General features: G+C 40.5%; 2 protein-coding genes and 1 long non-coding RNA gene across 7 annotated transcripts; 2 read left to right on the top strand and 1 right to left on the bottom strand.

The window, feature by feature from the left end:
• Positions 1 to 5492, top strand: LOC139354202 (uncharacterized). Of its 2 annotated transcripts, none has more exons than XR_011605314.1 (3): positions 1 to 2235; positions 3846 to 4064; positions 4124 to 5492. It is a non-coding gene; the product is annotated as an uncharacterized lncRNA (long non-coding RNA). The 2 variants fall into 2 exon arrangements; XR_011605313.1 differs by having other exon boundaries at positions 4121 to 5492.
• A 188-nt stretch (positions 5493 to 5680) lies between these two features.
• On the top strand, positions 5681 to 16229 carry LOC136117058 (uncharacterized). Of its 4 annotated transcripts, XR_011605307.1 has the most exons (5): positions 5689 to 5833; positions 5895 to 6778; positions 8580 to 10385; positions 13198 to 14214; positions 16062 to 16229. XR_011605307.1 is itself a non-coding variant. In XM_070998441.1 (4 exons), the coding sequence occupies exons 3-4, from the start codon at positions 6591 to 6593 to the stop codon at positions 7125 to 7127; spliced, it is 420 nt and encodes a 139-aa protein (XP_070854542.1). In that variant the 5' UTR covers positions 5768 to 5833; positions 5895 to 6486; positions 6556 to 6590; the 3' UTR covers positions 7128 to 8369. The 4 variants fall into 4 exon arrangements, 1 of the variants encoding a protein (XP_070854542.1); XR_011605306.1 differs by having other exon boundaries at positions 5681 to 5833; positions 8580 to 14214; XM_070998441.1 differs by lacking the exons at positions 8580 to 10385; positions 13198 to 14214; positions 16062 to 16229 and adding an exon at positions 6896 to 8369 and having other exon boundaries at positions 5768 to 5833; positions 5895 to 6486; positions 6556 to 6778.
• Positions 6225 to 8191, bottom strand: LOC139354200 (uncharacterized). Its single transcript, XM_070998444.1, has 2 exons — positions 8058 to 8191; positions 6225 to 7996 (listed from the first exon to the last, which is right to left on the bottom strand). Exons 1-2 carry the CDS (start codon positions 8128 to 8130, stop codon positions 7755 to 7757), a joined length of 315 nt encoding a protein of 104 aa, XP_070854545.1. The 5' UTR covers positions 8131 to 8191; the 3' UTR covers positions 6225 to 7754.
• Positions 16230 to 16690: the final 461 nt, after the last annotated feature.

Here is a 16690-nt window from a genome sequence, read left to right as displayed (position 1 = left end):
AAACAACAATGTGTCAGTGAAAGTTCGAGAGTGTCCGGAAATAGTGCCCTCGTGCTTACCGGGACGAAAAGAGGAAGAGGGCTCGCGGATGATGGGGCCCCTCCTTCCTCCGACCGCCCGGGAAGTGTTTTCCTCACCTTCGGATCGGGGAACTGGCTCACGGGTGACTGAGCCAGCCTCCCTTCTCCGGAAGTTTTCCCCACCTCCGGATCGGGGAACTGGCTCACGGGTGACGGGGCCAGCCTCCCCTCTCCGGAAGATTTTCCTCACCGAGTTCGGAGAACGCACCCCGGGTGACGGGGTCTGCTTTCCTATCTTCGGGAATTCCTGCTGAGGCCGGAAATCTGATTCACGGGTGACGGGATCTGATTTTCCGGACCTATGTCCTTGGGCTGGAAATCGACTCACGGTTGATGGGGTCGATCCTGGCCTTTTCCTTTTCCCCCCTCCTTTAGAACGACCCGAAAGTAGTCTTCGTCCTGTCTGTCTTGAAATATAAACATTTTCTGTGAAGAGACCCTGGCGTGACCGAGTTTCATCCCAGCTCTAGGACTACTTTACAGAATGGCGCCCGAACACGGACTTGACAGGATATGTTAAAGATAATTCCATCCATCGTGGTTTAAAGCACCACCAGTAAAAATTTCAGAGTCGAAAAAAAAAGATTTGGGTCGGAAATCCAGGGGATCATCAGTTGCTAGGCCAGATTTGTTTGCCGGAAATTGTCAAACTCCGTGATAAATTAGAAAGAGAAGCCGTTGGTTGTTTTGAACTTATTGGTGGAATAATTTATAGAAAGAATGATGCCGGAAGGTTATGTTTGTATGCTCCAACTCAAATACAAGAACAGTTGATCAGATTATGTTATGAAAAGTTGGGTCATCTTGGTGTTGATAAGTGTGTTGATGACCTGAAAGATAAGTATTGGTTTCCGTTGTTGAGAAGCAAAGTCGAATCCTTTATCCGCAATTGTTTGCCGTGTATCCTGCATTCAGTACCTAAAAGTGTCCATGACCGTACCCTTCATAGCATTCCGAAAGCGCCAATTCCGTTTGATACCGTTCACATTGACCATTTAGGTCCGTTGCCGTGCATCAATTCGAAAAGAAAACACCTGTTAGTTGCTATCGATGCTTTTACCAAGTTCGTGAAATTGTACCCGATTAATTCTACCAGTACCAAAGAAGTTAATTCCAGTCTTTTGAAATATTGTGAGTATTATAGCCGACCACGACGAATTATTTCGGATCGTGGTACTTGTTTTACATCATTTGAGTTTTCTAGTTTCCTAAGTGAGCGAAATATTGAGCACATTAAAGTTGCTACCGCTGCCCCCCAGGCGAATGGTCAGGTGGAACGCATAAACCGAGTGTTAGCCCCGATGTTAGGTAAATTATCCGAACCATTGAATCAATCCGATTGGTACAAGTTGGTCAACCGAGTTGAATTTGCAATCAATAATTCCGTTCAGAAGAGTACCGGAAAGACTCCTAGTATTTTGCTTTTTGGTAGCAACCAACGGGGACCTATTGTAGACGAACTATCCGAGTATCTTGGGGAGAAGTTTAGCCTTTCTAACCCGCGTGATGTTACCTTCGAAAGGATAAAAGCTAGTGAAAATATAAAACGGTCACAAGAGCAGAATGAGTTTCGATATGCTTTGAAACATAAGGCACCCCCCCGTTATAAGGTTAACAATTTTGTAGCTATCCGAAATGTTGATGTTACTCCAGGATCTTGTAAGAAATTCTCGCCGAAATATCGTGGTCCTTATAAAATCAACCGTGTATTCCCGAATGATAGATATGAAGTCACCGACATAGAAGAGTGCCAGCTCACCCAACTTCCTTACAAGGGCATTCTTGAAGCCGCCAGACTTAAACCTTGGGTGCAAACGTGTACGAAAACAATTAATTCTTGTAGTTGACTATGTAGTTAGTAAATATGTAAAGATCGAGGTCGATCTAGAGTCAGGATTGGCCGAATGTAAGCTGTGTAATTCCAATGCATAATGTTATTTAGTATATTTAGTGCAATCTAGTATTAATCGATTTAGTTTTAAGAGATATTGTAAATAATAATGAACGGGCACACTACAAATAAGCGACGCCGATCAAGAAGAGCAAAAAAGCGCAATCAAATTTAAAAACTTTAAATAAAAACTGATAAGTTTACAATTAAAAATTTCGAAATTTAAAAAAAGTGTGATTTATGGCGTACTAAGTTAAAATAATGGTAAGTATATTGAAAAATTGGTATAGATTTAGTTGTAGACTTAAGATAAGTAATTTATAACAAATTCAAGTCTATAAAAATCAAAAAGGAAACGCAAATTGCAACTCAGGGATGCAACAATGCTATCGGATGCACTTGCCATTCTTCTCCACCCCTTGAATTTGGCGTGTTGCATAGAAGTGTACGCTGACGGAAATAAAAAAAAAGTCATTTTAACTGTTTTTAATATATTTTATAAAAAAACTGTTGTTCACTGTAGTTTTTCTAACAAAGTTGCAGCATAATAACATCTATATATATGTAAATAAAACTGGATTTAAGCCGGCCACAGCAGAGAATGTGGCCGTTGTTTTTGTATATGTATGCATGTACTTATAAGTGAATTTGTTTTCTTTACAATCAGTTTGGTTCGGAACAGTCTTAAATGTTGTGTTTTAAAAATATTATTTTTACTAAAGTAAAGGTCTGACGGCACTAGTTTCGGAGACTTTACCAAAAATGACCGAATGGCGCTTCAAAAGTTAAGGAATAGAACCTACAAGGAAGCCGCCAGGACTAAGAAAATAATCAAAATTGAAAGAAAATAATTAAAAGTTCCTTACTCATCTATAATTTGTAAGTCTAAGATACTCTCAAGTAGCTTCAAAGGTTATGTAACAATATTAATTCCAATATGCAGATATACATTAAAAAAACTAGCTTTTGTAATTCAAAAAAAATCTAACCTATGTTAGCTAATTTTGAAGACATTTTCCCTAAGCAACTCCATAGGAATTTCCCTAACCAATTCCATAGGAATATTCCTAACCAATTCCATAGGAATTTCCTATATCCAATTGCATAGGAATTTTCTATATCCAATTCCACAGGAATTTCCTATATCCAATTCTATATGAAATTCCTATGTAAAATGGCGAGGGAAATTCACGGTGTCAGGGCCGAAAAAATGAGACCCCCTGAATTTCCCTCGCCCTTTTCCATAGGAATTTTCTATGTAAAGCGGTCGCGATCGTTTCAGCACAAGCTGACTTTTTCCGGCCTTTTGAAGGTGCTTAACATTTTGGACAGTCTTAAGAAATGGGAATGGACTCTGTCCTTAATGGAGATGTAAAACCTGCAGCCGATTTCCGTTGGGACGTCCGAGAGGCGCCACCCATTATCCACGGTCGGAATCACTCCTCGCGGTCTACTGCCGCCCCATCTCCCCCACAGGGACAACTCACTTACATCTTTACATTGGTACTCATATTAACTGATTTATCTGTCTTTAGTCTTCAAGACCAACACTTGGTCGCCGCCTTCAATTTTACGAGGTCAAAGCCGAGAATGCGTTCCCCACTGTATAAGGCTACAGCCCCTTGGACGATCGAGACCATTTAAAAGAATTCCTGAGACCGAACCGGGATTTATTTAAATAGTTAGATCGCCCAGTGGCCAACAATAGAAGTCGTCACCGGCATAGGGGTAATCGTGCATACGCTATCTGTCCCAATATCGGTATACTTCCAGCCGTTTCGAACTTAAAGCCTAGTACTCACATCGACAAAAACTGCGAGTTAACCACAGGAGTGAGCGAAAGGCTAACGCTTTTCGTCGGGTCTGTTTTTCAGCGCAGGATGTCAGTGCAGATGAAACAGGACGCCTAATCCAAGCTGTTGCCCAACATTGTGGGACTTCACCGACAGGAAGCAATATCAACACAGGGCAAATCCGCAAAATAGTTGAAGTATTGGAGGAGATCCACTAGAAAGTTTCAGCTTGAAGGAACATGCCGAGTGAGACTTCGCTCCCTACATGGACATCCTGCCGGGCGGGTCCTCGCAAAGAAAGTATGATCTGTCTAAAAGAACTGGGTTGCGTTGTACTAATAGAAGTATATTTTTAGCAGAACCATTAGTTATATGATCTCCGACGACCTCTCCATTAGTACTCCGTACACCACCACCACCAGCTAATTGGCAGCTTAGGCGGAGCTAGAGGAAAATAGGTCGCCCGCTAAGAAACAGTTGGAGAAGCCATAGCCATCCACTGCCAGGATGTTGGGCGACTTCCTGCAGCATCAGCGAATCAACCCCGTTCCCAATCCGGCTCCCATTTCCTCAAGTCTAAAATGCTTATTGGGACTCGGAAATGGACTGCGGTGGCGCGGGAAAGTTGGAGAAGCATCCGTGAGACGAGAAGGAAGCTTTAAACTAATAATTTACATAAATAAAAACATTCGTTGAACATTCCATATATTTTCGGTTTAATTACTTTGTGTACCAGCCGACTCCTCCTTTTTAAATTTCTCCAATTGATTTGTTTTCGTTTTGGCAACAAACCCAGCTGCTTGTCAGTAAGACCATGCTAAATGCGTTGCGGGTGAACTATGAGAACTTCGGTCACACTACAAAGAATACGATTTTTCGACTCTTAGCCGATCTGAGTACTAGGCTTAAAATGCAAAAACTAACGGAAGACTGAAATACTGAATCGATTTGCTTGTGTGGTCCCATTTTCTGCTGAAGCGAGTGGTTGCGACTGTTTCGCGTCTCTTTCTTCTTATATTTCTTATAGCCTAGTACTCACATCGACGAAAAACGCGTGAGTTTCGATGAACGCCGTTAGCCGCGACCCAAAGAACAAGTAATTTAATCTTTGGCGGTAATCGTGCAAAAGCGGTGGGGAATTTTAAAATTAAAAATGGAAGAAAAACACCAAAAACGCCTAAAGGAGGGCAATGCAGATGAAAAAGGACGCCTAACCAACGCTGTTGCCCATTATTGTGGGACTTGACCGACAGGAAGCAATACCACAACTGGGCAAGTCCGCAGAATAGTTGAAGTGCTGGAGAAGATCCACTTGAGAATCCCAGTGGGATGGAACGTGGGACTTCGCTAGATCTACGACGGGCTCTCCATTGAGGACTACACCTCCACCAGCTACTTGGCAGCTAAGGCCGAGATGGTGGACGCGCCGGCTTTTATAACTAAGGAGGAAGAGGAGGAAATAAGGTCGCCCGCTAAGGTTAGCTGGAGGAGACATCACCAGCCATCACCAGGATGCTGGCCGACTTCATGCAGCATCAGGCGAAACAACCCCGTTCCCAATCCGGCTCCCACTTCCTCAAGGTCCAATATGCCTACTGGGACTCGGAGCTGGACTGCAGATGGCGCGGGAAAGATGGCCAATTTTCCCTCCTCCGCCTCCGTGGGACAAGAAAAAAGCTGTAAACACTAATTTACATAAATAAAACATTCGTTGGACATTCCAATTATTAAATTGTCAATTTCTTTGTGCACCAGCAGAGTCTTCTATTTTAAATTGTTCCGGCTGATTTGTTTTCCGTTTGTCAACAAACCCACCTGGTCGACAGTAAGACCTCGCTACATGCATTGCGGGTGAACTTTGAAAACTTCGGTCACACTACAAAAAATAAGCTTTTTTACTAGTGAAACTCTTAGCCGATCTGAGTACTAGGCTTTAGGAAGAAAAAGTGTGAATAGGCTGTATGACGTAGGTTGGAGAGATATCAGTGGGAAGAGGATATAAAAGATTTCGTTTTAGATTATTTGTATTTAAATGGTTACTGACGGTATTTACTGGAATTTATTTACAGGTACTTATATCTTTCTTTTTAAGATTCACTCCTATCATATTTTTAATACTTTTTGTTGCAGTAATTCCTATTAAAGGAACTTTAGTAAAGGCCATGCCAAGGTTCAGTGGAGCCTTACAGCTCACCGAAATAGATGACTTTATAACGCCGTCACAGGTTTAATACTACATAATACACATACAAGATAAAGATCAGTGGGTTAGTCCCGCGTAGTACCGCTGCGTAGGTCTGCGTCTTAGCTGTGTAGCTCTGCGTCTTCGCTACGTAGCTCTATGTCCTACTGCTGATCCTGATGTATCTCGTCTTGAAGTTGCCTAGGCCAGGTGCTGGAACGATGATTAGGTTGACGGTAAACTTTACCGCTATTGCTAGTCAATAATAAAAGATATGGTTTAACGGCTTTGCCGGAGTATGTAATTTATTCAGACAAGTGAACTGTCGTATTGTTCATGCAAGACTGACAATTAGAGTTTACAACAAGAACCTTAAAGCCAAGCCACAATGCATCACGCCACAAAGTCATGGTCGGCAAGCCGACTCAGCCTTCCATACAGCGCACCACTCCACTTCGAATATGAAGTGTCAGCATATCACTGTTGGTCGTTCTTAGCGCAGAGCGCTGAACTTCAATGTGGCGCATCAGCATTACTTACGTAAGCTAATTGATAACTAGGGAAATACATTGTGCAATATTATACTTAGTTGTTTACTACCCCCCTCAGGATGATGACCGTCTTCGGGCATACTAAAGTTGTCTATGGCCTTCTGTAACTCCATAGAGACTCGTCTTCTCCTTAGCACGGAAAAGGAAGAGAGAGCCGATCAGTCCAACGTTCAAAAACACACCAACTGCGAACCAAAGTTTGGGCGAGCCTGCTGCATCTACTTCCTCTTTGAAGCCTTGGATGAATCGCAAATTTTCGTTGTTCATCCAGTGAAGAAAAGGTATGCTTAAAACTGGGTCGTGGCCGATGATGTTTAGTAGCGGTGACCTAACAATGCCAGGCTGCTTGCTTTGCATCTTTCGCAAGTTCACAAATTTGGTGCCGTTGATTGTTTCAGAGTTTTCGAACGTTACCAGGTGCGTTCCAGATGCGATCACTTCTGCGGAATTGTCTATTTGGATGCGGGCTGTCGCTTCATTGATAATTACGACGCCGTCATCTACGGGCATTATCGCCCTCAGGTGGCTATGTTGAGTGGGCAGTGTTTTCTGCGTGGAGCGAACGCGCAGAGGTTTCTTGTCGAGACCGTTCGCAAAAGGTGTTGTGTGTGGTCTCAGTGCATTCTGTGACCACATTCCGCCAGTGTGTTTTCGTCGAGACGTAGAACGACTTGTTGGTGCGACACAGGGTGTACGGTAACCTTCTTACATCTGGATTTGTTGCAAATGGAGTCGAATGGGAGCGACGTTATCGATAGGTTAGGTCGATAGGGCGATAGCTGCAGCAGCGGGATGAGTCTGGCGGGCGATCTGGCCATTTGAAGATTAATTCCGGTTCGCTCTGGGATTACTTTAAATGGACCCATGTATCCAATGACCCAATTTTGAGAGAGGCCATGTAATATGGCGGGGGGTATGAACGATGATCAGCAGATATCGAGATAGTCGCGGCCATACTGTCCAACAACCAAGGCAGATGCAGCTAGAAGTGATCCTATAAATTTTCTTTGTGCTTAAAATTAAATAGTGAGTTATGTTAAAGTTGTATAGTAGTTCGGTATTTAATATTTATCATTTATAAAGGCAGCCGGGGTCCCAATAAAAAGGGCCCCGGAAGATTTATTTGGAGTTCTACTGACATCGCCATACTTCGCCATACCTGCCAGCCCGACTTGGCTGCCCAGCAACCGGTGTCCGTTCGACCCGTACCAACCACCATCCAGAAAAGCCTTTCGCAGTCGACGCCGACGACATCAATCATTTCCCGGTGAGTCCGTTCCGGTGTACCGCGTCCACCTCATCTCGGGGACTTCCAGTCGTCGCATCGCGGCGTTGAGAGGTACCGCCATTTTGTCGGGCGGCCGAACCTCCGACTGCCCTTGCATAACTCACCGGAGAGCGCCAGTTTTCTTTCCTGGAGACCCGTATCGCTGCTGGCCTCCTGTTTGTGAATTTATCCGGAGTTAGACCAGAGAGCCTTATTTGTCCTCGTTGCTTGCCTAAAATTTGAAAGGTCGCGAGCATTAGTTAAACGGTATAGCTTACAGTGCAGTTACGTACCTTTTTGGCCTGTCCCTTCTTTTCCCCTGGAGCTCCTCAGGATTAGGTGACCATACACACGCGCATCGCGCATGTTCCTTTGAGGGCCGCGTTTCCATGCGAGCTCTACCAATACATGACTGGTAGAGCATAGTTTCCGCGGCGCCTGTACCCTTTTCCAGCAAAACAAGTCCTCTGCTTTGACCGCGTAAATATCCGAGACGGCGGCCAGGTTTCGGTCTTAAAGGCTGAGGAAGGATATACCTGTTAAGAGGAGCATGTATATAAACAATTGTACTTACGATATTTATTAAACCTATGTAATATCTACAATGTGTGAGCTTTCCCAGTGGGGGACATGAAACCGCCGTAGTCGTGAGGAGGGGGCTCCTGCTGACTGAGAATGGGTGGTGCCCTGCAGCATCTTGAGAGCATCCATGGTTGGGTGGGAGCGTTTGGCTAGGTCATCAATAGCCACCAAATAAACCGATTTTCCCGTCAATATTTGCAGGTATTTACCTTTGTTTACGTTTTTGTTTTTAGTGATGACCGATAGTTAGTCAATGTGAGACAGTGGAGTGGCGTTAGGGGTACTCTACCCTGAGGAAAGACTGAGCTAGCGGCACTGCCACCGATAAAGGCAGTTCGTAACAAATTTGACTTTTGGAAAGGCTATTAAAACATAAATTAAGTTTTCGGACTGAAGGACTCTTATTTTGGAAGCTTCTATCAAACTAACTATTAGAATGTCCTGTTCGATTAGTGTTGGAATATGACATTATTTCATATCGATAAGAATATCGTATAAGCAAAAGTATTAAGTTCCTTGGATCACGTCTTGTCGTTTTGGTTCCGATGAGCTGGTTCAGCTCTCACTTATTCCGCTTAATTTTGAAGTGACAAGACGTGATCCAAGGAACTTAAAATATATATCTAAAACTATACATAAAGTGTATTTAACTTGGTTTGTGAGTTGGTGGGAAGTGTAGTACTGCGCCGAGCACATTATACATGCTGTGGGAGGACCACAGGACGAATACAAGAGACAACACGTGAAATCTGGATTCTGACGAAATAGTGTGACGCTTCCAGGAAATCACACACACACATATATAAATTGTGTGTATTCTTATAGGTTATGGGCCCAGACCACGCCATAACTGCAGCTAAGTAAAAGTATAATTTTATTATATATATTAAACAAAACAATGGAGAAAACCAATAAACGAAATATAAGGCCATTTGATGGAGAAAAATATTCCATCTGGAAATTTCGTATAAAGGCATTGTTAAACGAAATAGATGTGTTGAAGGTTATAGACCAAGAAGAAGAAGAAGAAGATTTGGTTGAATGGCAGAAAAAGGAGAAATGCGCAAAAAGCGTGATCATTGAGTACTTAAGTGACTCGTTTTAAGGTTTTGCTAAAAGTGAAGATACTGCAAAGCAGGTTTTCCAAAATTTAGATTCAATCTATGAGAGGAAGAGTTTGGCCTCACAGTTGTCTACACGCGAGCAACTGCTATCTTTAAAACTTAAGAGCGATTCTCAGTTATTAAGCCATTTTAATTTGTTTGACGAACTCATTGCCGAATTGCTAGCATCAGGTGCTAAAGTTGAAGAAATGGACAAGGTTTCGCATTTACTACTAACACTGCCATCTTCGTATGACGGCGTTATAACGGCAATAGAAACTTTAGCAGAAAACAATTTAACCTTGGCCTTTGTAAGAAATCGTCTGTTGGATCACGAGATCAAGCTAAAAAATATTATCAAAGATACCAGTCTAAAGGTTATGCAGGCTGTAATAAAGGACAGTAAGCCTCAATTTTCTTATAAGAAAAGTAGCAAATTTGCAACAAATACAGTTTCAAAGTTCCAGAAAAAATGTTCTCATTGCGGCAAGAGTGGTCACATTAAAAAAGATTGCTTTGCTCTAAAAAGGGAAAAGGAGAAACATGGAAATGGCAAACAGGCGCAGATGACATCCACACAAAGCCAAGGATATCATAATGGGATCGCATTTATGATGAGACGCGCAAATAGCCAACCAAAAATTGGGTTCTTATTGCATTCTGGCGCATCAGACCATTTGGCCAACAATGAGAGTTTGTTTACAACTATCACTGAACTAGATGAACCTATTAAAATTTCTGTTGCCAAGAACGATGTATTCATTTATGCAGTTAAGAAAGGAGCAGTGAAGCTGTTCACAGATTCAAATGAGAAAATTGAGCTTAAAGATGCCTTATACTGTCCTGATATCCCTGAAAACTTGATCTAAGTTAAAAAAACGCAGGAGGCAGGCCTTACCATTGTATTTCACCCAGGAGGTGTAACTGTTAGAAAAGGTAAAATAATTGTAATGAATGGAAGTATATTTGGAAATGTTCCATTGGTTAATTTCTTTTCTAATAAACGAGCTTGTATTGCAAATGCAGCTAAAAATAATAATTATAGTTTGTGGCATGAGAGGCTAGGTCATTTGAGTAAGGGAAAGTTTTTAGAAGTTAAAACCAAAAATATGTTTGGCGATACAGATTTGCTGAATAACATAAAACCAGAAAATGAATTATGTGAAGCTTGTGTCAAGGGAAAGCAGGCGAGATTAAGTTTTAATAAATTTAAAAATAAGGACCACATAAATCGACCATTATTTGTTGTACATTCTGATGTGTGTGGTCCAATAACCCCATCTACTGTTGATCATAAGAATTATTATGTAGTTTTTATTGATGAGTATACGCATTATTGTGTAACTTACCTGTTGAGTTATAAGTCAGAAGTTTTTAGTGTATTTCAAGACTATGTAGCGAAAACGCATGCTGTGTTGTTTAAATAAATAAATAATTAAATAAATAATTAATTTAAATATAGTTAACCTTTATATTGATAATGGTAGGGAGTATTTATCGAATGAAATGAAAGAGTTCTGTGTTCAAAAAGGCATTAGTTACCACTTGACGGTTCCACATACTCCGCAACAAAATGGTGTATCCGAAAGGATGATTAGATCTATAACGGAAAAAGCTCGAGCTTTAGTTATAGAGGGCAAGATTCAGAAAACTTTCTGGGGTGAAGCAGTGCTAACAGCCACCTACCTTATTAATAGAAGCCCAACTAGTGCATTACATGAATGCAGAAAGACACCTTTTGAAATGTGGCACAGCAAAAAGCCGTGCCTGAAGTACTTAAGAGTTTTTGGTTCGACAGTATACGTTCTCAATAAAACGAGAAAAAGAAAATTTGATGACAAATCATGGAAAGGTATACTTGTCGGGTATGAACCAAATGGATATAAAGTATGGGATGTGGAGAATAACAAATTTGTTATTGCAAGAGATGTAGTGTTTGATGAATCAAGCAGGATAATGTCTAGAGCTGTGGATGTTGATAACAACATGGATTTTCCCATTCTTTAAGAAAATATTGAACCTGCTTTTCAAGACTCTGGTCTTATTGAGAGTGAAACGGTTCAGAAAAACACTGATATGGTAGTATCAGATGTGCAGCCTAGTGAAATTGAAAATGAAGTGGAGAATAAAGTGGAAAATGCCGATCCAGAGATATCTGGTGTTTTATCTGAAGAACCAAGTGACTCTAATACTCAAATTCGAAAAAGCAATAGACTAAAAGAAAAGCCCAAATTGTCATATAGAGGTATGATTAAAAATTGTGTTATGAATGCGCAAACTTTAACAGGTAGTGCTCCAATATCTTTTGATGAAATTAATAATAGGAGAGATAAAGAACAGTGGAGAGCAGCTATTGAAGATGAGCTTAATTCTCATGAAACTAACAAAACATGGTCACTGGTAGAAAGACCTGAAAACAAAAACATAGTCGATTGTAAATGGATATTTACAATAAAACAGAACGAGTTTGGTAGACCAGTAAAATATAAAGCCAGACTTGTAGCACGAGGATTTACACAGGAATATTTAATCGATTACGACGAAACATTTGCCCCTGTGGCTAGAATTGCAAGTTTCAGACTTATAATGTCTTTTTCAAACCAGTATAGCCTTAAAGTACATCATATGGATGTAAAAACTGCTTTTTTAAATGGAGATTTAAAAGAGGAAATATACATGAGAGTTCCTCAAGGACTGTCTTGTAATAGCAGTCATGTTTGTAAATTGAATAAAGCAATTTATGGTCTTAAGCAGGCGGCTAGATGTTGGTTTAAGGTGTTTGAAAAAGCTTTAAAAGATATTGGTTTTAAAAATTCACCTGTAGATAGATGTATATATATTTTGGATAAAGGGACTATTTTAAAAAATATAAATGTTTTGTTATACGTAGATGACTTGGTTATTTGTACAGAAAACATTTTAACAATGAATAAATTTAAGTCATATTTAATGAGCAAGTTTCAAATGACAGATTTAATGGAAATTAAGTATTTTATTGGTATTAAAATGGACACAAAAGAAAGTAAAGTGGAATTAAGCCAATCAGCTTATATTAAAAATATTTTATTAAAATTTAAAATGGAGCAATGTAATTCTGTAAATTCACCACTTCCAAGTAAACTGAACTTTGATTTATTAGACTCTGATGAAAGAGACGATTCTCCTTGTCAAAGTTTGATTGGATGCCTTATGTATGTAATGCTATGTACAAGGCCAGATCTCAGTATATCTGTAAATCTTTTGAGTCGGTATAGTCAGAAAAATAATAAAGAGCTTTGGCTATGCTTAAAAAGGGTATTAAGATATCTGAAAGGTACTATTGATTTTAAGCTAACATTCACTAAAACTGAGAAGAATGACGACTTCTTTGTTGGATATGTAGATTCAGATTGGGGTGGAAGTCAATTGGATAGGAGAAGTACAACAGGATATCTTTTCAAGATGTTTAAAACAAACCTGATTTGTTGGAGTACTAGAAAACAGAATTCAGTGGCAGCATCATCAACCGAAGCCGAATATATGGCATTGTTTGAGGCTGTAAGGGAAGCCCTATGGTTAAAATCTTTACTAGAAAGTTTGAACATAAATCTAAAGCAACCTATTACAATTTTTGAAGATAATCAGGGCTGTATTAGTATCGCCAACAACCCCTCTTGCCACAAAAGTTCAAAACATATAGACATCAAATATCATTTTTCACGGGAACAAGTTGAAAATAAACTAATAAAACTTGAGTATATTTCTACAGATCATCAACTGGCGGATATATTAACAAAACCACTCCCAGCTCCACGCTTCGCACAACTAAGACAGCGTCTTGGCTTAACCGATTGATGGATGCAGACGACAATTTTTTTTTATATACTTACATAAAAGTTGAAGACATAATTTAATTTATCATTTAAAAGAATAATTTTTTGAAACTATGTTATTGAAATTAAAATCTGTTATATTTTCTAGTTATTAAGTTTGGAAACAGAAGATATTCCTAATTACTTTATAATTTTCAAATTTATAATATTACTTCCTGAAATTGCCTTTAATTGTTTTGTATGTTAATCACATCATTTTGTCATTTTGAATATTCATTTTTCTTTGTGTTAATTTTAAGATTGACCTAATTGGGTTTTACTGGGTTTCCCCAATTCAAGCAACAAATGTTGGGTCAATGTGCACTCCCAGAAATATCTTGCCTTGCCAATTCAAATTTCAAATTTTTTATTAAACTTTAAATTTATAAATCATGAGCATCAGACTTTTGAGGAGGTGTGTTGGAATATGACATTACTTCATATCGATAAGAATATCGTATAAGCAAAAGTATTCTGCTCACTACTGGTAACACTAATATCGTTTTGGTTCCGATGAGCTGGTTCAGCTGTCACTTATTCCGCATAATTTTGAAGTGACAAGACGTGATCCAAGGAACTTAAAATATATATCTAAAACTATACATAAAGTGTATTTAACTTGGTTTGTGAGTTGGTGGGAAGTGTAGTATTGCGCCGAGCACATTATACATGCTGTGGGAGGACCACAGGACGAATACAAGAGACAACACGTGAAATCTGGATTCTGACGAAATAGTGTGACGCTTCCAGGAAATCACACACACACATAAATAAATTGTGTGTTTTCTTATAATTAGTGACTTCAAATCAGCGTGATCAAGAATAGTCTACCGTCACCGTCTAGTACCGGGATGTAGTCAGCGTGCGAAAAGTCGGTGATCCGTGCTTTGGCCGCTGCCAGGGAGATTAGCAATGTGAGGGCAAACCTGAAATCCAAGCATAGCGTAAGATAGGGTGTTTAAACTTTCTTAAATCGACTTACTAACTAATTGTAGAAGACCACCTATTTGAGGTTGTCCTTGTGGACCAAACCCCCCCTTAATGAGCACAGCCGTTCCGAGGTCTGATTCCACTTTTTGTTCTGAGCATAACGGGGTAAATTTGTTCCCTAACCTCTTATTGTTTTTTTGGGATACCTTTTCTCCTACCTCAAAGGTACGGTTCTGTCTGGAGTTGATACATCTTTTGATATTATCTTCTTGAGCTTTTACCAACCTTTCTTTGATGTCTGCAAGATACACATTGTGCCCAGCATGAACAATCTCAATTGGTTTTTCACGAGTAACTGAGTGTATGGTCCTGTTATACTCTACCGTAGCCCTCAGTATTAGATCTACCATATCATTGACTTTCTTGTCCAGTTTTAAACGATTTCTGCCAAGGTGCTATGAAAGCGTTCAACTTGGCCATTCGACGAGCTATGCAAGGGGGGCGCATTTACAACGTCAATGCCATAGGTATTCCTAAGCATGGAGGTGATCGTTTCTGAGTTGAAGGCAGCTTCATTATCGCAAAATATTGTTTTGTTTTTGGGGAAAAAGTTTAATAGCTGCAATAATGGACCAGTGATGTCGACTGTAGTTCAATCGATTGAACGACTCCAAACTTAGAGAACTTGTCAATGCATGTCAAGAATTGTTTTTTATCGGTTGAAAAGATATCAATGTGCAACATTTCGCCGGTGCAACTTGGGATGGGTTTTACCCAGAGGAAAATAATAGTCGCGAAGGACTTGTTTCACATTTTCCTGTGCCGCTCTGTGCGTCTTTTGTGCTCAGTTGTGATAACCTCTAATTGATCATTATTATCAGTTATATCTTGCACGAAATTTTTGCAGTACCAAAATTGGGTGGCTGGGAAGTGGGAGATCAGCTCATGCTAAAGTAGGCAGATCGCAGTGCACAGCGTTAACGACGTCTGTGCTCACGCGCTCTTTAAGAGACTTTAAAATGCTGCCTTTGTCTGTGAAATTGATAAAATGACGAGTTTTGCTGCGAAACATAACCAGATTCCGATTTAACGGGAAACGTGCTTCTTCAAGACCAGTCTGGTTCCTAAAGCAGTTTAGTGGCTTGTCGGTAGCCTCGATTGTGTAGGTCAGAGAGATTTCGCTCTGAACGGTTGCAGCGTCCGACTTAGGCTCATCTTGCAGAGCGTTAAGATTTTGTCTGGACAAGGCATCAGCAACAAAATTTTCTTTGCCTGGTTTGTAAAAAACTTTGGCATTGTTTTGGTCTATGTACGCCTTCCATCTTTTTATTTTGGCGTTTGTGTTCTTGTCAGCTACCGCGAATGTGGGCGGCTGGTGATCATTGAAAATCTTAAATTCGCTGGACCCATACAGAAAATTCTGCAATTTTCCCAAAGCCCAAACAATAGCTAACAATTCTCTCTCATTAGTGGCGTAGTTTAACTCTGCCTGTTTTAGTGTACGGGAAATCATTGTTATTGGTCTACCCTCTTGGGATATTACCGCGCCAATGCCTCTAGCCGAAGCATCGGTCGTAAGGTCAAAGAGCTTTTTAAAATCTGGGTACATAAGTACGACATCTTCTGATGCCAAAATGTTGCGAAGTCGCTCGAACGCATCACGTTGCGTTTCATTGAACTCGACAAGGATTTTCTTTGAGTTGTGTTTACTGACCCAACCATTTTCGCCTTAAGTATGTCTGCTATTGCCGTCGCCTGGTTGACTTAGTTAACTTATACATAGCTCTAAAAAGTAAATATACAAATAAACAAGTAAAACTCATTTTTTCAGGAGCGTTGGGAAAGGACTTCTAGGACCCGGACACATGTTTGAGAAAGGCGATGACGAGCGTGAAAAACAAACTAACAAAACAAACAAACAGAAATACTAACAATAATTGTCCCTTAATTGAAAATCTGAATCTGAAGTGAAGTCCCGTGGTACTTCGAAAAATTTTAATTTGTATTTTCATTTGTGAAAATGCGGACATCCCACACAATTGTTTATATCACTTGTTCTTCACTTGGGCCAGAGGACATGTCCCACGGGATTAAAAAAGAAGAGTCTGCTGGTGCAGAGTATAAAGCTTCCTTTTTGTCCCACGAATGCTTCGCCATCTTTCCGGCGTCATCTGCAGTCCAGCTCCGAGTCCCAATAGGCATGCATGTTGGACGTTGAAGAAGTAGCAGCCGGATTGGGAACCGGGTTATTCCGCCTAATGCTGCAGGAAGTCAATGGCTGGTAATGGCTCTTCCAGGTGCCCTTGAACAGGCGCCCTTTCTTGCCCACTTTTTCCTCCTCCCTATAGAACCCAGCGCGTCCACCATCACCGCTTTAGCTGCAAGTAGCTAGTGGAGGTGGAGTCCTGTGGTTCCCCGATGGAGGGCTTGTCAGAGATTGTTCTGGTGGTCGCAGCCTGC

Source organism: Drosophila suzukii, assembly GCF_043229965.1.
Source record: "Drosophila suzukii chromosome 2 unlocalized genomic scaffold, CBGP_Dsuzu_IsoJpt1.0 scf_2c, whole genome shotgun sequence".
NCBI lineage: Eukaryota > Metazoa > Arthropoda > Insecta > Diptera > Drosophilidae > Drosophila > Drosophila suzukii.
The sequence above is the reverse complement of the archived record's forward strand: the minus strand, read 5'-3'. Positions and strand labels throughout refer to the sequence as shown.